This window comes from Gossypium hirsutum, chromosome A02 (assembly GCF_007990345.1).
Source record: "Gossypium hirsutum isolate 1008001.06 chromosome A02, Gossypium_hirsutum_v2.1, whole genome shotgun sequence".
Lineage (NCBI taxonomy): Eukaryota > Viridiplantae > Streptophyta > Magnoliopsida > Malvales > Malvaceae > Gossypium > Gossypium hirsutum.
The window spans coordinates 49,065,669-49,093,305 of NC_053425.1; the positions used below are offsets into that span (position 1 = coordinate 49,065,669).

General features: G+C 33.3%; 2 protein-coding genes and 1 non-coding gene across 5 annotated transcripts; all 3 read left to right on the plus strand.

The window, feature by feature from the left end:
• The first annotated feature begins 343 nt into the window (after positions 1 to 343).
• Positions 344 to 450, plus strand: LOC121216925 (small nucleolar RNA R71). Its single transcript, XR_005913148.1, has one exon. It is a non-coding gene; the product is annotated as a small nucleolar RNA R71 (small nucleolar RNA).
• A 16,730-nt stretch (positions 451 to 17,180) lies between these two features.
• Positions 17,181 to 21,269, plus strand: LOC107951965 (calcium-dependent protein kinase 3). Of its 2 annotated transcripts, XM_016887162.2 has the most exons (9): positions 17,181 to 17,682; positions 17,772 to 18,058; positions 18,354 to 18,497; positions 18,700 to 18,852; positions 19,062 to 19,177; positions 19,480 to 19,647; positions 20,039 to 20,166; positions 20,280 to 20,379; positions 20,463 to 21,269. In XM_016887162.2, exons 1-9 carry the CDS (start codon positions 17,303 to 17,305, stop codon positions 20,544 to 20,546), a joined length of 1,560 nt encoding a protein of 519 aa, XP_016742651.1. In that variant the 5' UTR covers positions 17,181 to 17,302; the 3' UTR covers positions 20,547 to 21,269. The 2 variants fall into 2 exon arrangements, with proteins under 2 accessions (XP_016742651.1, XP_016742652.1); XM_016887163.2 differs by lacking the exon at positions 17,772 to 18,058 and having other exon boundaries at positions 17,198 to 17,682.
• A 971-nt stretch (positions 21,270 to 22,240) lies between these two features.
• LOC107951964 (potassium transporter 3) lies at positions 22,241 to 26,780 on the plus strand. Of its 2 annotated transcripts, none has more exons than XM_016887160.2 (9): positions 22,241 to 22,481; positions 22,825 to 23,071; positions 23,160 to 23,408; positions 23,504 to 23,554; positions 23,650 to 23,910; positions 23,999 to 24,051; positions 24,456 to 24,570; positions 24,921 to 25,175; positions 25,580 to 26,780. In XM_016887160.2, the coding sequence occupies exons 1-9, from the start codon at positions 22,479 to 22,481 to the stop codon at positions 26,677 to 26,679; spliced, it is 2,334 nt and encodes a 777-aa protein (XP_016742649.1). In that variant the 5' UTR covers positions 22,241 to 22,478; the 3' UTR covers positions 26,680 to 26,780. The 2 variants fall into 2 exon arrangements, with proteins under 2 accessions (XP_016742649.1, XP_016742650.1); XM_016887161.2 differs by having other exon boundaries at positions 22,828 to 23,071.
• The last annotated feature ends 857 nt before the right edge of the window (positions 26,781 to 27,637 follow it).

Genomic DNA, 27,637 nt, shown 5'->3' on the forward strand with positions numbered 1-27,637 from the left:
TGAAGGGAAAATATCCTAGATTGATCATCCTCAATCCAATCACATCAAACTGCATTACCGAAGTCACATGTTTACTGAAACTCAAACTGTCAATTTTTTTACTAGGAGCTTCAACCTGACTTGCCAATATAACAACTGCATCTATATTAAAAACATTAATTGCCTTGGTAGGCTTTGTTCTCATAACTTGTCATTGATAATTATTCAGTGTCATCTCCTCAATAAATTCTTGAGCTACTTCAGATGTTTTATTATTCAATGTTCCGCTAGTTTTGCATCAATTATCTGTCTAGCTGAGGGATTTAAACCATTATAAAAAGTTTCAATTTGTAACCACAAAGGTAACCCATGATGAGGACACCTTTTCAAAAGATCCTTAACTCTCTCCCATGTATTATATAGTGTCTCAAGCTCATATTGAGAAAAAGAAGAGATATTATTCCTCAACTTGGCAATTTTGGCTAGTGGAAAATACTTCAACAGAAATTTTTCAGTCATTTGAGCCAAAGTAGTGATGGACCTCGTGGAAGAGAATTCAACCACTGTTTCACCTTGTTCCTCAAAGAGAATGGGAACAACCATAAGCATATAACATCATCAGTAAAGCCATTGATATTAAATATATCACAGATCTCCAAAAAGTTAGCTAAATGAACATTCAGATCTTCATCTTGCAACCCACCAAACTGAACATACTGTTGCACCATCTGAATTGTGTTCAGCTTAATTTCAAAATTATTTGCATAATCATAAATAGTTCGAGGAGCAGGATGTGCAGGAAGTTGCAGATTACCAGGATTAATAACTATCTCCACAATAATCTCTTTTTTCTCTTGATTGTTTATGAATTTTTTTTGTTGTCCTTGCATTGTTTCTCTAACCTCTTTTCAATTTCTATGAAAAATCTTTTCAAGTTCACTATAAAAAAACTAATGGTTTCAACTAGTTGCCTCTAGTCATAGACCAAGGGAACCTGAAAGAATCAAATAAAAGAAAAATCAAAATTAAGAAAATTAAATTAAAAATAAAAGTATTAAAATAAAAATAAAAATGACTAAATTAATAGAAATAAAGTTTTCTTAATATTCTAGTCCTCGGCAACGACGCCAAAAATTTGATGGTCATGGAACTAACTAAAAATTTGACTAAGACAAGTCTACCTATCAATTAATAGTATAGTTTCAATGAGCAAAAATATCATTCCCACGAATACTATAAGTACTAGTAATTTTCTTCTTTCTATTATTTAATCGACTAATTTGAGTGATCAATTAAAAACTAAAATTAACTAATTTAATTACTAACTAATGCAGCAAAGAACAAATCACAAAAATAATTGAATCACAACCAAGAAACAAAACAATAACTAGGAAAGAATCTACCTAGATTTCATCTGTCACTATCAATCTAAATTACACAATTTCTTTACTTAGCACATTGATCTCTAAATTATGCAAATATCTATTTCGAGCATAAGAGCAACTGACTCTAGGTTGATTAATTGAAAATATTTCTAATTAAAACACTTATTATCGTATTAAATCGTGCTATGAATTTCCCTATTTGATTTTACTGTAATCAAATAGATTTATATCATCCTATTTCTGGGATTGCATGTTACTCCACTCAATTACTCAAGATCTAATCTTAAGCAATGTTTATTCAACCACCTACTTAAGCATATTGGATATGGATTAATATTCTAGAAATATCAAACTAAGAATTAAGCACACATAATTTTAAATAAGGAACTAAGTATTTATTGTGTAAAATAAAAATCAAACGACAGAATCCATCATAGGGTTCATCTCCTTAGGTATTTAGAAAATCAGTTTATGCTTGAAAATAGAAAAATTCCAAGATACAATTTAACCGAAAGAAATAAAGAAACTCGTGCTAACTTCCTAACAAATCAACTGGGAATCTTCAATCTTGATAGAAATCTGCTTCAAATTCAACTTCAATGGTGTTTTTCGATCTGTTTTCTTGAATATTCTCTGATGGCTCCCTCCTATATTCTTATTTTTTTTTATATATACGTCTTAGCAAGCCTGAAAAACCTAAAAACTATTATTTTTGGCTTTTCAATACACAATTCCGTGAAATCAACACGGCCTACAACACACTCGTGTGGTTCACACAGTCGTGTGGTCTAGTCGTGTGAAAAGGTTCATGTAACAACTCATTTTCAATCATGTCAGAAACAGTGGTTTCAGGGCCACAAATCTGACCAATGAATTTGTAATTATTATTATTTAATTCATGCGAATCAAATATAGTTTTATTTTGAATTTTGATTTGATATTTTTTTGTTAATTGAACAAATAGTTAAGTGTTTTTGGAAAATAAGGTATTGGAACTTTATTTTTGTAAATTGAGCCCATAGATATTTTTATTAAATAGTTACGGAGCTATTATATCAGTATGTGAAGGTTCAGTTCAGGAATTTTAATGTTTGGTTAATTAATTAAAGAAAAATGATTAAATTATAAAAGACGTAAAACTTAATCACTATTTATTTTAACTTAAATACATAACTAAGATATGTTTAAGGATTTATAAGGCAACTAGACCATTATTTATTTAGTGGGGACTATTGGTAAACATTTTATTACATTTTATTCATTAAATTAAAAGTTAAATAAGTAAAATAAAACAAAGTGAGGTGCATATCATCTTTTTGTTTAAGCTTCCACCGAAAACCAACCTAAAAACCTTCATTGATGAAGCTTTGAGTTCGATCAAACAAAGTCCTTGCATGTAAGTGCATTTTTATATTGTTTTTTTATTATTTTTATAATTTTGAAACCGTTGTTATAACAGTTCGTTTTTCAGTGGTTTCGGAAACAGTAGTTTCAAGGTCACAAAATCAACGAGTGATTTCGTAAATATTATTATTTAATATTTACGAGTCAAATATAGTATTATAATAAATTTTAATTTGATCATTTATATTATTTGAACGAATAATTAGGTTCAAGTGGTAAATCATTAAAGTTAAGTGGTTTTGGAAAATGAGGTTTCGAAACCTCGTTTTTATAAACTGAGCCCGTAAATATGTTATTAAATATAATATTTACCGAGTTTTATTAGATTTATATTAAAATTTGGTTAAGAAATTTTAACGTTTAATAGTTAATTAAGCGAAAATGACTAAATTGTAAAAGATGTAAAAGCTGAATTCTATATGTTAAAAGGGTTAAATGGCTATGAAATCTTAAATTAAAGGACTTAGTGGGAAATTATACCATGTATGTCGATAGTGGAGAATTATGGGCATGATTTCGTCATTTTATAAGTTAATTTTATAATGACAAAATGGTAATTAAATAATAAATTAAGTTTAAACAAAGATGAAAACAATGTCATCTTTCCCAAATGGAATGAGCAACCGAATTCTCCATGAATAAGAGACCAAACCATTCTTAGTAAATTTAAATATCAAACCAAATTCATCATGCATGGTGAGTGATTTTGTCCAATTTTTAGTAATTTTTATGTTTTTGAGCTTATATTAGCTTAATCTAGCTAACCCAGGGGTTAATTTGTAAAATTGTTAAATATTATAGATTATGTCATTGATGAATTTGATATCTTTTAGAAGTTTTATGATAGATTGTTAAGCTTGGTTGTTAAATAGAAGTATTTTGTTATGTGATTTTTAGTAATTTTAATGCTAAAGGATTAATTTATTAAAAAGTAAAATTTATGGGATTTAATGTAAAAATTTGATGATTATGGGCTGATATGTGAATAAGAGAAATTCGGCTAGCTTGGTTGATGGTTAAAAAAGGGTAAATTTCAAGTTTCAGGTTTAGGGACTAAATTGTATAAGAGGTAAAACATTTGGGTAATTTTGTAATTTCATAATAATATGGATTATAATTTTAAATTAGATATTTTGAGTTATTTGAACTATTTAATTGAATTAAATTACTATTTAAATTAAGAAATAACTCAAACGAACACTAATCGCAGAAAAGCCAAAATAGCGGGTTAGTCGTTGGATCATGTCAGGGCACCGTTTTGGTACAGGTGAGTTCGTACCATATGTAATATGTTAAATTAAATTCCTTGTTAATTTTTTTGTTCAAATAATTGTGATGTTTGTAATTTTGAATGTGGTTGATGAAAAATTAATAATGAAATTGAGTTGAAGAAAATATTAGCAGGCTTTGTGCCAGTGTATATTATCAAGTTTTGTGCCTAGCAGGCTTTGTGTCGGTGTATATTATTAGGCTTTGTGTCTAGTAGGCTTTGTGCTAGTGTAAATTATTAGGCATTGAGCCTACCAAGCTTCGTGCCAGTGAATTATATTGGGCCTTGGGCCTAGCAGGTTTCGTGCCGGTGTAATAAGTCAGATAACTTGGATTATACAGTTTTGAGTGCTGGTCCTGGATGTCCTACCGATTGCTATGGTCCTGCATTTGTTGTGAATTCTTTACAGCTCTTGTGAGCAGCATTGTGTAGCTAACATCTTGACCCACAGCTCGTGTGAGCAAGCCCATTTCACAACTCGTGTGAGCACTATTAGAAAGGTGGCACACTTTGTGTAAGTATTCCTGAATATCTGATGTAATTCTATATGGTTCAACAGGTAAGTAAAGGTTAATGAAAAGGCATGTATAAAAACTTAATGTTACTAATGTTCACATGAAATGGAAAAATGGATATGCATGTATGAAATGAAAAGGGTGAGTATTTATCATGTGATGAATAAAATATGCATGGAATTCATTTCTTAATATATGCTATGTTTTGTAGATGTTATGTTTACTTATTATCTTCTAACTATGTGAATTCAAATGAGAAGAATGTTTAATGGATATAAATATGAAATGGATGATATATATATAAAGCCTAAATGTTTAATGCCATGATTTACTTAGAATTTACATGAAATGTCATATTTTCTAACCTTCGGGGGTAATATGCATAGAAAATGAAGTTTTGCATATGACACGATGAAAGTATATTTGGTTGTTTAATTTAATGTATTTGGAAAATTTAAGTTCTTGGTACATGCTTGCTAAGTAATAGTTGCGTACGTAGTTGATTTTCTCTATTTTTGTAGGTAATCGGAAAGCTTGATTGGTTGGAATTGCGCCGGAGCACGATCACAATACTCATCAATCTATTTTGGTAGACTTTGGTTATTCTTGAAAATGGTTATAAATGACATGTAATAGGGTTATAAGTGTAGTCTTGGTGATTAGTTTGTTTTCAAATGGTGCCAAGTTCATTTATGTTCATGCATTTTCTTGAAGGCTTGTAAATGATGTGTACTCATATGACATGATAGTAATTATGCATGCCCTCATGTGAGTAGGAAGAAGATGGTTGTGTGATATGTTATGGTATGGTTATTTGGTATGTATAAGTCTAGATGTTGATTTGGTAGTGTTTGAGTTGAGCCTAGCTTGTGCATATTTTAAAACTTAATAAGTTGATTTGTAAATGCATAGGTAAGTTGTAACAGTCCGGTTTAGACCTTAGTCAGAATAGTGGTTTCAGGACCACATATCTGAGTCACAAAAATATTTAAATGTTATTTTTTGTGCTTATGATGTGTGAATTAGCATGTGTGAAAGTTTCGTATAAAAATTTAATTGTTTGTGTGCTCAATTTGTTAAAAGGACCTAATCGCGTAAAATATATAAGTTGAATGTTGTATGTTAAAAGTTCCTATTTGATTTGTCTTTGTAATTGAGAGGTCCTTATGATGCAATTTGACCATTGAACATATGAGTGGACATTTATGACCTTATAAGTTAATGTTTTAAATAATTATAATGCAAAGGTAAAATAGTAATTGAAGAATTAATATATGTTTAATAAAATTAAAAGTATGAAATTAGCCATTTTATTCATGTGGTTGTCGAATTCATCAAAAGAAAAAGAAAAAAAATACAAGCTAGGGTTCGGCTTTGATTTTCTTTGATTAAAGTATGGTTTTGACTCAGTTTTTAATAATTTCTATGTTTTTGCAATTGTTGCTTCATATACTATCAAGCCCATGTCTTAATTTCTGATTTTGATGATGATTTTGAATTGTGCCATGGATGAATTCATGAGCTTTATGTTGTTAATTGATGAAATAGAAAGTTTCATGTTGGATTTATATGTTTTGTCTTTGGATTTTTGATGATTTTGAGTAAAATGGGCTAAATTGTAAAAATGTTATTTTGAGGGACTAAAATGTAAAATAAATGAAATGTATGGACTTGTATGAGAGCTATGAAAATTTGGCTAAGCTTGTGTACAAGCAAATTATGTGTATTTTGTGATTTGTGAATTAGGGACTAAAATGTCAAAATGTGAAAATGTGAGGGTTAGATTGCAAATTGTTAAATATGTGTTTATAGATTGTTTTGAATGAATTTATGATTGAATAAAATAAATTTGAATTTATATAGATAAAGAATTAAAGAAAACAGAGTTAAATCGAGAAAAGTTTAAAATTGTCAAGTAACCGATTTCATTCATTCGAATTCGAACGAGGTAAGTCTATATACAAGTAAATGTGATTTGAATTGGAATATTAATGTTTATATGCTATTGAACATTGATGAATGGCAATATGAGTTGAATACAAGAAAATCTGAGAAAGTTCTGATAATATGACGATGTCCGAAATGCCCCACACGAACCATAGGAATAGTTAGGACACAAATGTCATGACATAGGATCCGATATGTGTTTCCGTGTAAGACCACATCTAGGACGTTGGCATCGATTTATGTTTTACGTGTAAGACCATGTCTAGGACATCGGCATCGTATCTGATTTCGTGTAAGACATTGTCTGGGACAGTGGCATCGATGTTTGATTACATGTAAGACCACGTCTGGGACGTTGGCATTGTATATGTTCTCTAAGCTATCCACGTATCCTTACGTTTCTGAATGGTTCAAACGGGCATTCCGAGAAAATGAATAATTTGGTGAAATCATATCAGATTCAGGTATGGTAACTTTATATAGCCTAATTGAGAATGAAAGGTAAGTATTTGAATATGAGATTTGTGTTAGCATTGGTATCCAAAGTATAAATAATTTGATGATACTTATTTGCTTTAAATGATATGTTTATTTGTATTTGGCTTACTAAGATTTTGAAAGCTTACTTTGCGTGTGTTTGCATTGTTTTATAGATATCGAAGCTATTGTGAGCTCGGGGATCATCGAGGACCGTCACCATACTATCGAACCTTATCTTGGTACTTTGAAAATGTATATATTAAAGTATGGCATGTATAGGCTAAAAGTTGTGGAATTATGTTTTGTGATGTACATATTTAGCCATGTGATATGGCTAGTTTGTGTTAGAACTTATAGTTTTATAATGGTATATGATATGTGATGCTAACGTGAAATTGTGGTATGTTTTGGATAGCCAAAAGAAATGGTCAATATTGAGAAGTTTTGGTAAGTTTTGAGCATTTGATTGATTGATGAATTGATCATATGTTTAGGTATGATTTTAGTTTAAGTTTTGTTATGAATTGATTAATGAATTGAGATTTGAAATGATTGATAATGTTATAGCATGAATTATGTATGGTTTGGTATAGATATTGACTGAAATGGTTGTGCATATATGTTTGGTTTGGTGCTTGTAGGTTTGACCCAATTGGGGTGGCAAGTTGGCTATTCAAATGGCCTATTTTTTGTCCACACGGGTAGAGACACAGGCGTGTGTCTCAGCCGTGTGTGACACATGGCTATGTGGCACGGTTGTGTGTCCCCTGGGGTACCCTACAATTGTAAGTCAGGTTTGAGCACGGCCAAGGCACACGGGCGTGTGGCTAGCCATGTGGCCCAAGTCAGACTCGACTATGACCAAGGAACACGGGTGTGTCTTGTGGTCGTGTGAACAAGTCAGTATGTATGCGCTATTTTGACACGGCTTAGACACACGGGCGTGTCTAATGCCGTGTAAGGCACACAGCCTGATTACACGAGCGTGTGACTTGTACTTGTTTGAAAAATGTTTAAGTTTTGGGAAAATTTTGTATGTCTTTGGTTTAGTCCCGACTCTTTTCTGACGCATGTTTTAGATCTTGAAGACCTATATAAGGGACTCTATATCGATGTTGATCTCTGATGCTTTGATGTTTATGAAATGAAAGTTAAATGTTCCGATTCGTCTGGTAATGCCTTTGACCCTAGTTCGAGGATGGATATGGGTTAGGGGTGTTACATAAGTGTTTGCTTCTAAGATATATTATGTGACATATAGTTAGATGACTTTTGACTACCTATAGCAATGAGTAAATATCAATAGTGTATATTTTTGTATGGTGAATGTTTCAAGTAAGTGAGTGGTTTGACATGTATCAAATTGATGATTGAATTGTGGTGCCTTTGAATGGCATATTGGTTAGAATATACGAAATGATTGAAATGGTTTGTTTTCATGTGTTTGAGGTGTGTTTTGATCATGTGAATGTGTGGAAGAAAGATGTATCTTGGTATGCATGCACAGGTCTTGAAATGGCTTGTTTTAGAGGCTTAATTTGGAGTACACGGCCTACGATACGGCCGTGTGAACCAAGCCAGAGAGTTACACGGTTTGACACACGAGCTAGGACATGGCCATGTGTCCCATAGTCCGAATGCCCACATGGCCATGTGACCCTTGTTTCACAATTTTTCATTTTTTCTAAACTTTCTAATTTGTTTCGAATTGGTCCCTAATTATTTCCAAACTATTTTTAAGGCCAATCAAGCTCGACTTAAGGCCCGTAAAAGTATTTATATCATAATTAAGTTTTGTTATCAGATATAATTATGTAAAATGCATGTTGATCCATGTTTCGATGTTTAAGGTTATGTTTTGCACTGTAATGCTCTGTAACCCTAATTTGGCTTCGGAGATGGGTTAGGTGTGTTACAGTTGTAGCTTAATCTAGTTAACCCAGAGGCTATTTCGTAAAACTGTTAAATATTTTAGAACTTATCATTAATGAAATAAAGGTGTTCTTGAGATTAAATGATGAATTAGTAAACTTGGTTCTTGTTTAGGACTATTTTGTAAAGGAATTTTAGTTTTGAATATAGGGATTAATATGAAATTATGTAAAAATTCAGCATGTAAATTTGTGAAATTTTCAAGTGTTAAAGGCTGATTTGGGATGCTGTTAAATTCAGTTTTGGAGTATTAGGGGTTAAATGTGAAATTTTAATAATTTCAATTTTTAAGGGCTAAATTGAACAAAGTGTAAAAATTTAGGAAAGATTTGTAAAATAAAATTGATAAATTGAACTTAATCATTATATAGATCAAGAATGGAACTGTACGAAGGATAACCGGGGAAAAGGGAAAGTCACATATTAGTCCTTACAAATCTACTTGATAGCCAAATATACTAGGTAAGTTCACAGTATAAATAAATATATATTCATTTATATCCTGTGTTATTATGATTTGATTTAATTGTATTTGATGTTAGTTTTTATTATAAATTGTTGCAAATAAGTACAGCTGAAAAAGTGAATATTTGGTAGTTGTTGAACATTTGAGAATTATTATTTTTTATGATTTTGGAATGAACTTAGTTGTTTGGAAACATGCGTACGAATATATTTCTGGAAGTGCCTCTAAATTATTAAATGTGGTAAATTCTATTAAAATGCTCGTTTGAACGTAGTAAACAATTAGGATACCATTGGCATGCCAATAGGGTTTGAACGCGCAATTTAATAGGTTTGCACTTTGGTGCCTCTCTTAGCATTCTGATGCTCTCTGGTGTGATATGGTTACCCAAGTTTCGAGTCATGTTACTATAGTTCATCGTGCTATGAAAAATTTGTGATTAGTCTTATAATGATTTGATATTTTCGATGTTTACCCATTAGAAGGTTTGTATCACAATATAATCATACAAGAATGTTTTAGGTGGGTGTTGATGGGATGAAATGTAAATATATATATATGAGGATTTTGATTAAACCATTGATGAGCATGAAGTATATGATGAACTACTTCAGTACTAATTCTATGTGTTCTCGTAAATAATTTTCAAGTTTAATTAATCTAAGTTATTTTAGTTTTCAAATGTTTAATTGAGGTAAGTTGATTTGAATTTTAGCTACGAACTTACTAAGTTACTTAAGCTTACTTGGTTTGTTTTTGTTTTCTATAGTTAACATTTTGCGGAACTGGTTAGACAAACCAACTTCAAGGCTCACACTATCAAACTCTTGTTTCTGTAGTTTCTAATTTGTTATTTTTAGTATTTTCAGTTTTGTGGCATGTATACAGGGTGTTGAAGTTGATGAATTTAAAACTCTAGTTAGATTTGAATTGTGGTTAAAGTTGGCATATGATGTTAAGTTTTATGTTTCATGATCAACTTGTGATGAATATGGTAAAACTAATTAGGTATATCATATTGATTCTATTTTGTGAGATGATGATTTGTGACATTTGATGGTAAACATAATGTTGGTATTTGGTATCTTGAAATGGTAACTTGTCGTTTGATGTCTTCCTTGGAGATTTGTTGTTGAAATGGCTATTTTGTTTTGATAATCTTTTGGAACTTTGGTTGGGATATATTGGCATTAGAAAGTTTGGTATAAATGCTTGATTATGGCATATGTTGTTTGGAATTTATTTGATAATTGAATATGGTTGATTTGTTGGTTATTGTTTATATTGAAATGTGATGCCAATTAGGGCATATTGGTTAGGCACATAGGTTAAATGTGAATTAGTATATTTTGGCATGTTTTGTTACATTTTTAATAGGCTAATGTGGTGATAAATGCATGGCTTGGTGTTTAACAAATTGTAGGTGAATTGGCTTGTGTTTGAAGGTATTTTGGGCACACACAATCTGGGACAAGGTTTGCCACACGACCGTGTGTCTTACACGATTACATGATGTTGTCATGTGGCCTCTTTGATTTTTGGTGTAGGTTTGTTCACACGGTCACATAGAGTTACATGGCCTGGCCATACGGCCATGTTCCTAAGCAATACGTGCTGAGCTCTGTCACACGGTCGTGTGACCCCTGTTTTCACTTTTTACTAAAAAATTTGTAAAAGTTTCATTTTAATCCAGAATTGTTCACGGTTTGTTTTAAATGTTTCGTAAGTTTAAGTTAGGTCTTGTTTTGATTGAATAGCATGGAAATGATTGCAAATGAATTATTTGGTTATTTTTTAATTAAATTGTGAACAGTGTTAAAAGTTTTATGGTTGTAATATCTCATAGCTTGAACTAGGCGACCGGACTGGGTATAGGATGTTATAGTTCAACCCGTGTGGCTCCTTCAGCTTGCTTCGACGCTCTAGTTTTCACTCGTTTTTCGCTTCTTTTTTTCCCAAGTGCTCTTTTAAATATTAAAACATGAATTTAAAAGATTAGGTGTATAAAATTCACAGTTAACATCAAATAATCACCCAAAAATGCGTTAAGAATAAGGTTAAAACATGTTACCTTTAGACTTATCAAAAATTAAATAAAAAAGGAAGAATGCTTATGTTTTAGCAAGCCGTAAAAGGAACTTGTAGAAGCAAAGGGACAAAATGAAATCAGAGAAAAGAATTAAAATATATATAACATAAGTCAAATGTACCAGATTCAGTCAAGAGTTAGGCGAAAAGTTCAAAGTGACAAAGGCTCAATCCAAAAGATCAAGGAGAAAGTCTCTAGAAGAGGAACACATCGAAGTCAAGTGGATATCAAACGATGATGGATAGAGATGAAGAGCTTTTCTGTTAGAACTTGGGGTTCAAATCAGTAGAGTTTCAGGCCATTTCAAGGAAAATTAAACCTTAAAGTTGAAATAGGAGGAAAAAGCTTTGATTTGGTGTTCTTTATTGAAGGAAGAAGAGGTTGGATAGTGACAAGATTACTATAATACAACTACAAATAAGGTCCCTAAAACCTTAAAACTTTTGAATGGTTCAATAACCAACTTGTAACATCTTTGAATTGAATGACCAAAGTGTAAACTTACTAATAGTTGAGTGCTCTTGGGGTTTAGTTTCCCTATAATGAATAGTGAGTTAACGACAATATTTGATTTCCGTTACAGTTGATGAACAACTTGTAACTTTCAAGTAGTTTAGTGACCAACTTGTAACTTTTTAAAATTGAGTGACCAAAGTGTAAGGTTACTAATAATTGAGTGATTTTAAATGTAGTTTATCTATTATTTTATTACTATAAGGAAAAATAGATATTTGAAATTTTTTGAATTTGTAATTAAACAAAAACAAAATACTCGAAAGCTATTATGTAACAACCCGATTTTGGGTTTGTCAGAACAGTGGTTTTGGGACCACTAACCTGAGGTCGGAGAAATTATTTTTGATATTATTTTATGTGTTGTGGCATAATTATATGAGAGTATGAAAATTTTGGTGAATTAATTTTATCGATTTCATGCTTAATTGTGAAAAAAGACTAAATCGCATAAAGTGCAAAAGTCCTATTTTGATAACTAAATGTGTTAAATTGCCAAGGAACCTTAATTGGGAGTATTTAAAGGGCAAAGAGACTCTTTTTAGGAGAGTGGCCGGCCATAGGGGGACAAGAAAGGTCAAATGTCAAAAATTAGGTGTGTTTGGTGACTTAAATGAATAAAATAAAAATAAAAGAAAGAGAAAAAGATATCATCTTCTTCTCACTTCCTTTTCCACTGAAAATACCAACAAATTGAGGGTTTTGGAAGCTTAAAATTTGCAGCCACTCTCCATCTTTGAAAGTAAGTGATTTAGACAGCCTTACTTGATAACTTTTTTGTGTTTTTGGAACTCCTAAAGCTTAATCTAGCTATTGAGGGGACTATTTTGCAAAATGGTTGATAGTCTAGGGATTTACCATGAAAGGATCTTAATATTTGTTGAGTTTTTATGAAAGAAAATGAATCCTAGTTGTTTGATAAACAACTTCTATGAAATGGTGTTCATGAAAAACACCTAAAATGGATTATTTTGTAAAGTAAAAAAATAGAGGATAAATGTATGAAATGTTTGAATTTGTGGGTTTCTATAAGAGTAAAAAGGGTTCGTCTAGGCTTAGGATTTGAAGAAATTCGATAAAAATTGATTTTCGGACCTAGGGGTAAAATAGTCATTTTACAAAAGTATAGGGGCAAATGATCGTTGAGTACCTAGATAAATAAAATGATTAAATTTGTAAAATTTTATCATTATAGATCAAGAAGTGAAAAACCCGGGCCTAGACCAAGGGAAAGTTAAACGAGTGAACTAAGCCGAGCAAGTCGTCTACATTTTGTAATCCGAGGTAAGTTGTATGCAAATAATACAACTACATTGTTATTAAATGTGTTTCAATTGATATGGTATAAATTTCTTGGTTGTGGAAATGATTATATATGATGAATATTAAGATAGTAGAACTCCCGTTTGAATCTTAGGAACTAAATCAGATATTTGTGTCCTGACATTCGGGTTATTTGTGTGCTAGTGTAAGACATGTCTGGGGCATGCATCGGCCACATTATGAGAGCCAGTGTAAAATCATGTCTGGGACATGGCATCGGTATTGAGACGAGAGCCAGTGTAAGACATGTCTGGGACATGCATCGGCTACAAGATGTGTCAGTGTAAGACCATGTCTGGGACATAGCATCGGCACGGATATGTGAGAGATAGTGTAAGACCATGTCTGGGACATGGCGTCGGCCTCAATTTCGATAGTCAGTGTAAGACCATATCTGGACGTGGCATCAACTTGATGAACGAGCCAGTGTAAAACCATGTCTGGGACATGGCATTGGCATCATACGCTATGTTTGAGGCTTAATGAATATCTGATAGCATTCCAAATGGTTCAACAGTGAGAGTTTCAGTTTAAGTTTAACGAGAAAATTATAACCATGTTGTGAGTGGTACAGGTATCTATTTGAAAAGTATGAGATGAGAGCTTAAAATATGCTATGTGAATTGTACTGGGTAGTGACAAGTAAGTTGTGCTTATGCCTACTTTTGTATTATGAGTTTGATGATGGATGGTAAAGTTATTGTTATATTTATTGCATGCAACTTACTAAGCTTTATGTTTACTCCCATTTCCTTTCCATTTTCTTATAATGCCGCCAAAGTAGCTCGAGGATCATTACTTACGTCGGAGAAGCCAATCACACTATCACCTGAAGCACTCGGTATAGTTAGATCTTTTATTTTGATTATGACATGTATAGGACCCTGACTTTCAAGTTTTGTGTCATTGTTAATTGGCTAAATGTGTTGGCTCACTTTAGCATTTGATTCATTTTGTATAAGGCCATGGAAAAATGGCCAACATTAAAAGTTATTATGTGAATGCAAACTAGTCTTTTATGAATGTGAAATTGTTGGCATGGTTGAATATATGTAATGTGTATAGGTCTGGACGATGGTTGTTTGGTTGTGAAAAATCATATTAAGTTAAACTTTGATATGTTGGTTATTATTATGTTGTGTTTCAGGGTGGCAACGGGCTTGGTAGATAGCCCTGTATTGTCCACACGAGTAGACTCACAGGCATGTGTCTAGGCCGTGTGTGACATACAGTCAGCCCTATGGGCGTGTGGTTTAGCCATGTGTCCCCTGCACGTAAAATTTGCAAGTCAGAATGCATGGGGGAGTAAAAACACGGGCAGAGACACGACCATGTGTCTCAGCTGTGTGGAGGACATGGCTTCTGGCCACGGACGTGTGCCTTGGCCATGTGCCCCTTATTAGATGCTGACGTCAGAAATAGAATGTTATGGCTATGTGAGGGACAGGGCCATAGACATAGGCGTGTGCCAAGCCGTGTGAAAATCCCTGTAGGTTCGAATTTGGAATTTATTTCGCACGGGCATGGGACACGCATGCACGAGCATGTCCCTAGGTGCTTAGGCCGTGTGTGTTACACAGGCCATCAGCATGGCCATGTCACAAGGGCCACACGGGCGTGTGCCCTGCTTCAAGTGAAAATTTTTCAATAGTTTTCAAAGATGTTGGGATCATTCCCGTGATATTTCCAAAGCGTGATTTGGGCTTCATAAGCTAATATTAATAGCTTGTAGATTGAAAAGGAAAAGTTTTAAATTGGACCTAGTTCTTATAACTCAGAAATGATCGTATACATGTATTTAAATGTGGTAATGCCCCGTATTCCGTTCCAGCGTAGGTTACGGGTATGGGGTGTTACATATTAGGGCTCGACTTAAAAAAACTTGAATTTAAGATATATAAGTGAATAGAATTTTTGTACACTACTGTTTAACTTAAGTAGTTTGTGTGTTTAATGGAGTTTTTTTAAAATTTATATTTAAAAAATAATTAGACCTCAAATATAAAAAATAAATGGGTAAATTACACCAATAGCCATTCAACTTTGAGGTAGCTTATAAAACAGTCATTGGGTTTCATTTCAGTCACTCAACTTTGAAAAAATAACAAAACAGTCACTAACATTATTAAAAAGTGACAAATCAGTCACCCATTAACATTTTCCATCACAGGCTTAACGGGATAGCTGACGTGGCCAGTTAACTAGCTAATGTGGCTAGTTAACTTGCCACATTGGATGAGTAGTCAAAGGGTCAAAAAGAAAAGAAAAGATTATTCATCCCTCTCTGTGTCTTTCTTCTTTTTCTTTTCATCTTTCTCTTCATCTTCTTCTCCCTCAACCTATTTCTCTTTATGCTTCTTTTCTTTTTCTTTGTTCTGCTCTCCTTTCTCTTCATATTCTTTCTCCCTCAACCTTGTCTTTTATCATCTCCTAAATTCGGGTCTTTTTCTTTCAATCCAAATGGTTTGTTGCTTGACAAAAGCCAAAGGGTCAAACCCATAACAGAACAATGGCTACAAATCAGGAGCCACAACAACAACAACTATTGAACAACCCCAAGCCACCCGCATCCCTGAAAAACCAAGCACTCAAGCACCATGGAAGCCAGTGGTTCCAATCAAACATGAATAGACTATTGGATTCAAAGAAAAAGAAATGACCAATAATTGGTAAATGCAAATTTCAAAGCATTAGGTGACATAACATGGTACTGATTCAGATTTCAATTTCCAGCCCCAAAAATTCATTCCAAGTTAAAATCTCGATAACAGCAAATAAAATAGGTCCATAATACAAAAATCCAAATAGATATTCAAAAGAAGAATGAACTCGGCATTACACATTTGAAGTTCAATGGCAAACAATATAAATGAAGGTAAATAAGTAGGGGCTTGATTGTATTGCTGCATGAAACTTAGTTCATATCAATGAGGATCTCACCTCTTCTTGGCAGCCTCTCCATCCTTCTTCTGCAATGTGGGCAAAGTCACAAATAATATAAAAAATAAAGTCAAGAAAAAATAGTTGAAAAAATAAACACCCTAATTACCTTCTTTACACCTCTAACTTTCCTAGCCCTGTTTTTCCTTTCCTTCATCTGATTTCTAGACTTTTCAACCTTGGTATCAAGTCCATTCTATCATTGGAAGATAAGAACTTAAGAATCAATACATAAACTATGTATGTGCATTAGCATATGCACTCAACTTGTGCGGCAGAGAGCGTTGGCTATGAAGGCATAGGTGCCGTGGAGGTGTAGTCTTCTTTGAGTTCTCAGATTTTGACCCTTAGGAATCGTTGGTACAAAAGCTCCTTCCATTTTCTCATTTTCTTCTCCTCTTCTTCTTTTTCTCCATTTCTTCTCTTATTCCTCTTTTTTTCTCTTCTTCTTCTACTATCCAGGGCTCTTAAATGGGTTTAGGGTTAAAAAGGACTATTTAAATGAAATGCAATGTTACTTTTTTGTTACCTCTATAACGGAAAATGATTAAAAGGACTATTTTGTTATTTTTTCAAAGTTGAATGATTCAAATGAAACCTATGTGACTATTTTGTTAGCTACCCAAAGTTAAGTGACTGTTGGTGTAATTTACCCAAAGTAATTTTAAAATTGAAGATACAAATTAAGCTCCTTTACTGATAGAATAAAAGATTATAAGCTAAGAAACTATATAGGATTGCCTTGAATTATTACATTAAATCTATATCATCAAACTATATAAAAATAAATAAATAATAAAACCCTAAATGAACGTCATGTAATAAATGTGGGAGAAACTGTAAACCATAATAAAATCCTAAATCGATCATCAAAATGTAATTTAAGTTATTCATAAGTGATTATTTTTGCAATTTCTCCTAAAAAGATTGCACAGTTTCAGTTTCGGATAAACAAATGAAACACGTCCCGTCCCTTCTGTCTTCCGTTTAACAGCTCCCTTGACTCCCATTCGACCTAGAAAACGGAACGGAGTTTCCCGTTATTTATTCTTTTAAACTATGGGTAACTGCAATGGTCTTCCGTCCACCGGTAACCAGTTCCAACCACTATCCGACTCCGGCGTTGGTCTCCTCGATGGTGGCATCAACGTCCAACCTGCCCCACCACCGCCAAGACCTCAACAATCTTCAACCCACCACCATCCTTCACCTGCCGTCGGTCGTGTCCTCGGCCGTCCCATGGAAGACGTCCGTTCAACTTACGTCTTCAGCGGAGAGCTCGGCCGTGGGCAGTTTGGTATTACCTACTTGGTAACTCACAAAAAAACCAAGCAGCAGTTCGCTTGTAAATCTATCCCCAAGCGTAAGCTTATCAACCTTGAAGATATCGAAGATGTCCGCCGTGAAGTACAAATTATGTACCACCTCACCGGCCACAGGTTTCTTCCCCTAATAAAAAACTTTATAGCTTTTCATTTTTTATTTTGTAACTTAAAAAAAAAAGGTCTTAGTAAATGGGTTTTGAAAGGAATATTGTGGAGCTGAAAGGGGCCTATGAGGATCACCAATCAGTGAATTTGATTATGGAACTGTGTGCTGGAGGGGAGTTATTTAATCGGATTATAGCTAAAGGTCATTTTTCAGAGAGGAAAGCAGCTAACTTGTGTAGGCAGATAGTGATGATGCTGCATAATTGTCATTCCATGGGGGTAATGCATAGGGATTTGAAGCCTGAGAATTTCTTATTCTTGAATAAGGATGAGGATTCTCCGTTGAAAGCTACTGATTTCGGGCTCTCTGTGTTTTTTAAGCCAGGTGAGCTATTTTGTGGTCTCTCGATTGAGTAAGGGTGCATAAGGACTAGAGACTTATTGTGCTGGACAGTAATTATAGCTATAGTCAATCATTATGTATTGTGGAATACTGAAATGATGGAAACTTCATATCGAAGATCTTTATTGATCGATGTTTCTAGGCACAAAATGCTACTACTTAAAGTATATGTTGAATTCTCATGTTTTAGCCACAGTTCATCTAACAGGAGTAAGGTAGTTCCTCACCTTATTATCGAATGATGGGTATCAACTAGAAAGCTTCTCTACTGATGCAGGAGATGTTTTTAAGGACCTTGTTGGAAGTGCTTATTATGTTGCTCCAGAAGTATTGCGCCGGCACTATGGACCTGAAGCTGATATTTGGAGTGCTGGGGTGATTCTTTACGTTCTTCTTAGTGGGGTACCACCATTCTATGGAGGTACTTAATTATAAAATCTTCATTTTAATGTACTACAGCTACATTCCTTTTATAGGTGTTGGGAACTTTGTAGTTTTAAATTTCGATGATATGCAGTTGACTGTATATATAATATATTAATTAAGAGCTGATTGTTAATGAGCTCTGCTCGGTGGTGGATGAGTGAGACATCTGACAATGCCGCTTTTGATTTTGTATGCAGAAACTGAGCAGAGTATCTTTGATTCTATTCTTAGGGGAAATATTGATTTCTCGTCTGATCCATGGCCTTCCATTTCCAGCAGTGCCAAAGATCTCGTGAGGAAGATGCTACGGGATGATCCTAAAGAACGACTTTCAGCATCTGAAGTCTTAAGTAAGTTTTTCCTTTTCTGTCATTTTTTTAATTGAATTTCAAGGCCCTATGAACTCATTATGGTTTCTTGCAAGTTAAAAGCCTCGGACTTGAAAGTTGAATACTATCAAGTTGCCTGCCAAATTCATATTTTGAATCTTAGTTTTCCTTCAAGTTTCTTGGTAGTCCTTTAAAAGAGAATGAAGCTTCATTTACAAATTGCACCACAGATCATCAATGGATGCGTGAAGACGGTGATGCATCTGATAAGCCTCTTGATATTGCTGTTTTAACTAGAATGAAGCAATTCAGCGCAATGAACAAACTCAAAAAGGTTGCTCTAAAGGTAAAGTGCTCTTTTCGTCACCATTTTGAAATATTAGTCTTTCGAGCTCCAAAACTTCATAAATGTGAAAAAGAGGGAAATTGGTTTAAAAGATCCATCTTCAATAGAACAAAGCTAAAGATGGCCGTGTTAATGTGATATGCCTCTTTTCTGAAACACTGTTCTTTGGTTGACCTTGTTGCCCAAGTGCATTTTGTTTGTGCTAAATGTCTTCTATTCAAGTATATGTAAGATCTAGGTGGCCTTGGCATCATCATTATCTATCATTATTAGTTATTTTCTTTTTCTTTCTCTCCTTTCAGGTAATTGCTGAGAATCTGTCTGAAGAAGAAATTATTGGTTTGAAGGAGATGTTCAAATCCATGGACACCGACAACAGTGGAACAATTAGCTTCGAGGAGTTAAAAATGGGCCTTCCTAAACTTGGTACTAAGCTTTCCGAGTCTGAAGTGAGGCAGTTAATGGAAGCGGTATGTCTTGGTTCTTTTATAAATATCCGGCCTGATAATCAGTTAATCACTGTGCTTTTAAACAATTTACTTGAAACTCCAATCTAACTATGCACAATTATTATCTCGACGGGACAACATTGCTTTCCTTGTAGAGCTGGTCACTACACTCTAGGGGCTGGCTTAGATATCTGACAGTAAGCTAATATGTGATTAAAAAGTATGCTCAACATGTCATTTTATGCATTGCAACACTCCATTTCAGCATCCAAGCATGGTATTGTTCATTAAATGTGCTATTACTTGAATAATAAGAATTTGACAAATAACCGGAAAAAGCATAGATGATTATCTTGTGCAAAACATTCTTCAGAACTTCGCTGTGGTATATAACCTTTTATTAATTTCCCAGGCCGACTTTGATGGAAATGGAGCAATTGATTACATCGAGTTTATAACAGCTACAATGCACATGAATAGAACAGAAAGAGAAGAACACTTGTATACTGCCTTTCAATACTTTGACGAGGACAATAGCGGGTAATCTGTCTTACCATCTGTTATATTACATAACCATTTTCGTGTAATTTCCATTCCTTAATCATATCTTCCCATGTAATAACTGAAGGTGTTTATTTGCTACTCGAATTTAGGTTTATTACAATGGAAGAGCTAGAGCAGGCCCTTAGGAAGTATAATATGGGTGACGAGAAAACAATAAAAGAGATAATTGCAGAAGTTGACACTGACAGGGTATACTTCTTCATTTCTAGAAGACAAATATCTGTTCTTATATCTTAACATGCTATTCTTAAGATGCCATGTTTGTCCCGCAGGATGGGAGAATTAACTACGATGAGTTCGTTGCCATGATGAGAAAAGGCAATCCAGAGTTGGTTGCTAGTCGACGTTGCAAGTAAGCTAAATGCAAAGCTTGCATGTCTGCTGGCTTCTAATTCATGTCTCAATTGGTGTGTTAATTTGTATGGTTTTGTTATGACCACAATCTCGTCCCTTTTCGGTTTCGATGCTTGGGATCATTACGTAGTCCTCGTGTTTCAAAATCATTAATGGTTTGTCTAGTCCTGCCTTTGTTATCGAAATGGACTAGATTGCCCTCAAACTGCAAGAGAACTTTTCTATATCGAGGTTCAACTGATTTTTTGGTAGAATGCTGGACTCCCGAAACTAAAAACGAGCTTCAAACTTTCCTTGGACACGTTGTTGAGTTTTGTGCTTACTTGTGCACTGAGCCATTGCTAGACCACGATTATACCACTGAAGTTTGGCTACTTGACTCGACACTTCCAGAAAACTGCTGCTGCAAATCCTTTCTGTGTCGGGCGAATAAGCTCGTGACTAGGAACTGAATGAACTCTTGCAGATGCTACAGTTTCAACCAGTTAATTTAATATGTTTCTCAGATGTTAGTTTTATACAGAACAACGGTTTCACCTTGCTTTTGTTCAAACAAATCCACCCCCATACCCAAAGAAGACGGCAGAGAACATGGCTTTATTTCTGGAAGGGATAAATTTCAAACACAAACCTGCTTTGTGATATATTAATTTTGGTTTGGTGAAATTATATGTATGGAATTTTGATTTTGGTTCAATTTTATAAAGAAATTTATTTTGATTCAATTGTATGTATTTAAAAAAGTAAAGTTAAAAAGTCAATTGAATTTTAGTTCAATTGGTATCGTTGTTGCAACATGTGAAAGGATGTGAGTATGTATGTGAGTATGTATGTGCTTAAGTGAATATAATCTTTCAATATAAGAGTTTGGAATTTATACTTAAAAAAAAATGCTTTGAGTACATGTACTCTTTGTATAATTTTCATAACTTTTGTTTCAAAGAATTTTGTTCCTACTTTTCGGATTTAAAAATTTAAATTCAATTGCTAACACAATTAAAATTCTTTTGTTTATATTACATTTGTTTAGTTACACTAACAAATTTAATAAAAAAAATGAAAATACTAATAATTTGATCTAAATTTTAATATTTAAAAATTAAAAGAATTAAATTCTTAAAAATAAAAATATAAAAATTAAATTTTAAATTTATAAATAATTTATTGATGTATAGCATATTTTACTTAAAAGTTAAATATAATTCCACATATGCTATATATAATATATAAATATAAAATAATGTTAATAGATTGTGACTAACTAGGACCAAAGTTGTCTAAAATAGTTAATATTAGAATTTGTATTACTTTTTATATATTATAAAGTGTTATATATATATAGTATTTTTTATCATAATAATTTATATTATATTAATTTAACACCTATATATCTTAATTTGTATATATTATATCGTATTTTCTGTTTTCTGTTATATGTTTTAATTTAATCTTATCATGTCCATAATTATGATATGAAAAATATATATTTTTAAGATAAACTGTCTTAATCTAGGCATCAATATTTCTCATTTTCAAATTTAATCACTCTTGTCCGGATCGTTGATTAATTATTGGAGATGCACAGTCCCACAGCCATGAAATTCTTTTATATGTAAATAAGGATAATTATTTTTTAAGGTATTATATATAAAAATACAATGGCAATCTAGTGGTATATATATATAAAGCTGACTATAAGGAAAAAAAAATTCTTTTTGGGTCAATCTGAATAAGTTCTTATTTTTATGTTTTTGGTCATTTTCTGTCTGGGATTTCCAGCTTTTAAGTGCAGTCTCGGTTTAATAATGAAAATTCAAACGAAAAAAGGAAAAATAGGGACTTTGATTAATTAGAAAACACATCTTCTTCCCCTTCCCTTTCGACTTTCTTTTAGGGGTTTTAAACAAAGAACACGAGAATCCACACGGCAAATTATGGTAAGTTTATTAAGTCCCAATTTTTTTGCTTGTTTATCGAGAAAAATTTTTCGAAAAAAGAAAAATCCAATTTAGGCTTTATTATGAAGAACCCATTTGAGTGTTTGTTGTGATTTCTATGTTGATTTCGTTTTGAACAATGTGGAAAGTTGTTACCTTTCAATTTAAGCGATCAACTGTGATCTACTGTAGCAAATGAAAGGTTATGAAGTCGATGTCGGATTTTTTTCATTTTTAATGAATGTTTTTGATTGATTATCTAATGGAAGTTGATCTTGTGATAATTAATGAACAACCCCATAAAATATTTCATGCAAATCTGTTTTTTTTTTTGTCTTGAAAGCAGGTTGACAGAAGCTATCAATGCAAAGATGTGCTAATCTTAGCTTATCAGAGTTTTGGTGTACTCTTTGGTGACCTAAGTATTTCACCACTTTATGCCTTTAAAAGCACATTCTCTGGGAATTTGAGTAATTATCAATCTGAAGATGTTATCTTTGGGGCTCTATCTTTGATTTTTTGGACTTTGACACTTCTTTCCTTGTTCAAACATGTCATTATTTTGTTAAATGCAGATGATAATGGTGAAGGTAAGGCTTGACTTTTTTGATCATATATTTACAATGTTATGAGTTTTCTGTAGTTGATTAGTGATAAACCTTCCGGGCTCATTTTCAGGAGGAATTTTTGCTTTGTATTCGCTCCTTTGTAGGCACGCCAAGTTTTCTCTGCTTCCCAATCATCAAACAGCAGATGAAGAGCTTTCTACGTATCACAATCCCCGTTACTCGTACAGAAATCTGCAGTCTCCGACAGTCAAAAGGTTTGCCGAGAGGCATAAAAAGGCAAAAACTGCTTTGCTGCTTCTAGTTTTGTTTGGTACTTGCCTGCTTATTTGTGTTGGCTTTCTCACGCCGGCAATTTCCAGTATGTGCTTTTGTTTTCCTGTTATAACTTTTCCTAGTGCTAGTCATCATCATTGCTTAATTTCAGTGCTAATCGTTATTACTTGCAATTTTCAGTTCGTTCGGCCATTGAAGGGGTCAAAGTTCGATCAAGCGAACTGCATTATGGTAAATACAGCTCTCTGGAAAAAAATGTTGATATTTTAACCTGTTTGTATGCATATTTTTCCATTTAGGCTGCTAACAATTTTGTCTATACACAGGTGTGGTGCTTATCATAGCCTGTATTTTGTTGGTTGGCCTCTTTGTTTTGCAACACCGTGGCACCTATAGAGTGGCCTTCATGTTTGCTCCCATTGTGATTTTATGGTCATTGTCCATTGCGGCTATTGGTGTTTACAATATCCTTAAGTGGAATCCGAGAGTTTACAAGGCCCTTTCTCCTTATTATATCTACACATTCTTTAGGGACGCTAGATATGATGGTTGGATTTCTCTTGGAGGAGTTCTTTTGTGTGTCACTGGTAAACTCGAGATCTGGGATTCAATAGAAGTTAAATTGACAGTATCTTTGTTTTCTAGATTCATGCCTGCCTTTCTTGTCAACTGCAGGAGCTGAAGCTATGTTTGCTGACCTTGGCCAGTACACAGCTGCATCAATAAGGGTATGTAGACCAACTATTAAAGAGAACTTAATGCATTTAGTGCTTCTTGCTGGCATAATTAAGAAATAAGGGCTCTTGAGGCAAAATTTTATTCAGGCTTTGGCCCATTATGGAAAGAAAGGAAGTCTTTTTTCATAAAAGCATAACTAGAACACTGTTTATCTGTTCATTTTTTAACCAACTGAGCAGATTGGTGGCATTATGTTGTAATTCATCCTTAGTGTTGCAGTTCTTGAATCTACCTAAGCTTTTTGAGTTTGTTGAAATGTTCATTTTATTATTGATGCAAGGTTAAGAGTTCTGATCGGTTTTCTATAAGCATCTCTTAGTTGGCTTGCAGCTTCTTTTTCATATAATTCGATATGTTGTCCAAGAAAACTCTGAAAGCTTATTTCTGTATGCAGTTATCTTTTTTCTGCATAATTTACCCTTGTCTAGTGCTTCAATACATGGGGCAGGCTGCTTTTCTTTCAAAGAATTTTTCTGCAGTATCCACAAGCTTCTATGCTTCTATTCCAGGTAAGCTTCTACATTCTACTCTTCAAAATCGGGGCTATAAGGTTTCTATTTACAACATGCATAAAGGTTTCCATAGCATTTATACTTTACGAAATTTTAAGCACAGTCCAAAAGACCAAAACATTTCTTTTATGTGTGAGTATATTATGCGTACACCATCTCATCAATATCCTTTTGATAGGACTTGTAAGTCGTAACTGTACAATTCTACTATAATTTATGGACTGTCAGCCATCCAATTCTTGTATTTGATCACTGTTAAACAAGAAAGATGTATATCCTTCTCCTAGAGTCACTTAAAAATTTATTTCGTTATTATTGTTTACGGAATATCCTTTCCATGTTTGTAGATTCTTTGTTTTGGCCAGTTCTTGTGATGGCAACTTCGGCTGCAATCGTCGCTAGCCAGTCTGTAATCTCTGCCACATTCTCTATCATCAAACAATGCTATGCCATAGGATGTTTCCCTCGTGTCAAAGTTGTACATAAATCGAAATGGTTCCGTGGTCAGATATACATTCCAGAGATCAATTGGGTCCTTCTGGTTCTCTGTCTGGCAGTCACAGTTGGGTTTAGAGACATTAATCATTTGGGAAACGCTTATGGTAAGTTGTTTTCATTTTAAAGTATACTCTCAAATATTGGATTAAAATGCGACGCATATGTTTTGCTTCAACTGATTATATTTGCCTTAAAAATAGTAATCTTTATCCTGGCAAAAAAATTCATACCGATACATGGTGTATGTTCTTCGTATTTGTTGTAGAAATGGTGGGAAACCATAGTTTATAATGTTTTTTCTTCTTGTCTTTTGCCTTTTGGTAAGTAATTTACTATGCTTTTTGTATTAGTTAGATCTATTGAATATTAGTTTACGAAGACAAAGTGAAAGTTGTAAAGTTTTATCATTTTGCTTTGAAGGGGTGAGATTGAATGCTTTCAATTCATAGATAATGTCTTTCCTCTTTATCGTTCTTATCTGAGAGTATGATTGCAATCTTAATTGCAGGACTCACCTACATGTCTGCAATGTTTGTGACAACGTGGTTGACAGCATTGATAATTAATTTCGTGTGGGGTCAGAGTCTTGTGCTTGCCCTACTATTTGCCCTCTTCTTTGGGTCAATCGAGATAATCTTCCTATCGTCGTCTTTTATAAGAATCTCTAAAGGCGGATGGGTTCCTCTTATTCTCTCTGTGATCTTCATGCTCATCATGTTCGTCTGGCATTATGGTTCTAGGAAAAAGTATTTATATGATTTGCACAACAAAGTACCCATGAAACAAATCCTGACACTGGGTCCTAGTCTCGGAATTGTCCGAGTCCCAGGGATAGGCCTTATTTTCACCGCGTTGGTTAGCGGAGTTCCGGCCACATTTACCCGTTTTTTAACCAATCTACCGACATTTTATCAAGTGGCTGTCTTTGTCTGTGAGAAGACTGTTCTTGTACCATATGTCCCTCAAAAAGAACGGTACCTCATAGGTCGTATTGGTCCCAAATCTTTCCGAATGTACCGCTGCATTGTTCGTAATGGTTACAAAGATGTGCAAAAGAACGAAGATGATTTTGAGAACGACCTTATCATGAGCATAGCAGAGTTTATCCAACTAGAAGCTGAAGGCTCTGGCACACTCGAAGGATCTGTCGACGGACGAATGGCTGTTGTAAGGACATCCGAAAAATTCGGCAAAAGGTTAGAAATATCCGAACTCGAACGAAATGGAGAAGCTAGCAGTTCAATGCCCCCTACCATTTTGAATAGTAGCAAGTCACACATATTACAGTACCTCCAATCCACATACGAGATGGAATCACCTGGATCCACCCTAAGGCGGCGTGTCCGATTCAAGCTGCAACCAGACATGAATTACAGGGACCCGAACGTGAAGGATGAGCTGTTGGAGCTAGTAGAAGCTAAGCAATCTGGGGTGGCATACGTATTAGGACACTCTCATATAAAAGCAAAAATGAATGCACCATGCTTGAAGAGATTTGTGATCCATGTGGCCTATTTATTCTTACGTAAAAACTGCAGGGCACCTGCCGTGGTACTCAACATTCCTCAGACATGTTTGATTGAGGTTGGCATGAACTATTATCTGTAGAGCTACAACTTTCTTTTCAAATAATTGTTTTTTTTTTTTTTTTAGTTTCCAATAAGAGATGTTGAGGAAGTTTTAGCTGTGTCTACAATTTCTTTTTGCAATTATCTTCTTAAAACAACATTATAGGGAATTATTTTTTGTTTCTTCAATTATAGAAAAACATATATAATTACTAAATATTAAATAAAAATAACATATTTGTTTTATAAAAAATAATGGGTGGGTTTAAATGTGTACAATTTGAATTTAATGTAAATATTTAATCTTTGAAGTCTTGGAAGTTGGAATCTATATCTTCTTTTTTAAATGCTCAATTTCTTTCATCTTTATTTCTGCCTTAGGAAGGCCCGAAAGGTTAGATTTTCCCACCTCGCCCTATCTTTCATTATAAATTTCATTTTTATATTTAAATATATTTTTAATTAAAATAATAAGAAACACGTGTTTAATAAAATTTACCGCATCACTTATAATAATAAAACTGAAAATGTATATTTTCTTTCACTCTGACTTATTGAATAAATCTATTATTAATTTCCTTTTTTCAAAATAAAGATAAAGTATTGTTTTATCATTACATCATAAAGACTATAGAATAAATTACATGTAAAAAACGTTCTCCATTGCCTACCAAGATTTTTAAAATATAATTATTTAAATTTATTATTTATTATTTATCATTTATTACTTATTATTTATTAAACAACTTGATTATTCTTATAAAAAAGTTTAATATAGGACTTTTTTTTTAATTCTTTTGGATCTAAATTGGTATCTTAACTTGATAATTTTTTTTTGTTCAATTTAATACTTAAACTTGTCAAATGTTATATATTTTACTTTTATAAAACAAAAACAATCAATGTATGATTGATATATGATAGATGACATTAGATTTCTTTTTCGTATTTTAAATGTTTAATTACTTTTAATTTATTTTCTTAAATTTATTTTTATT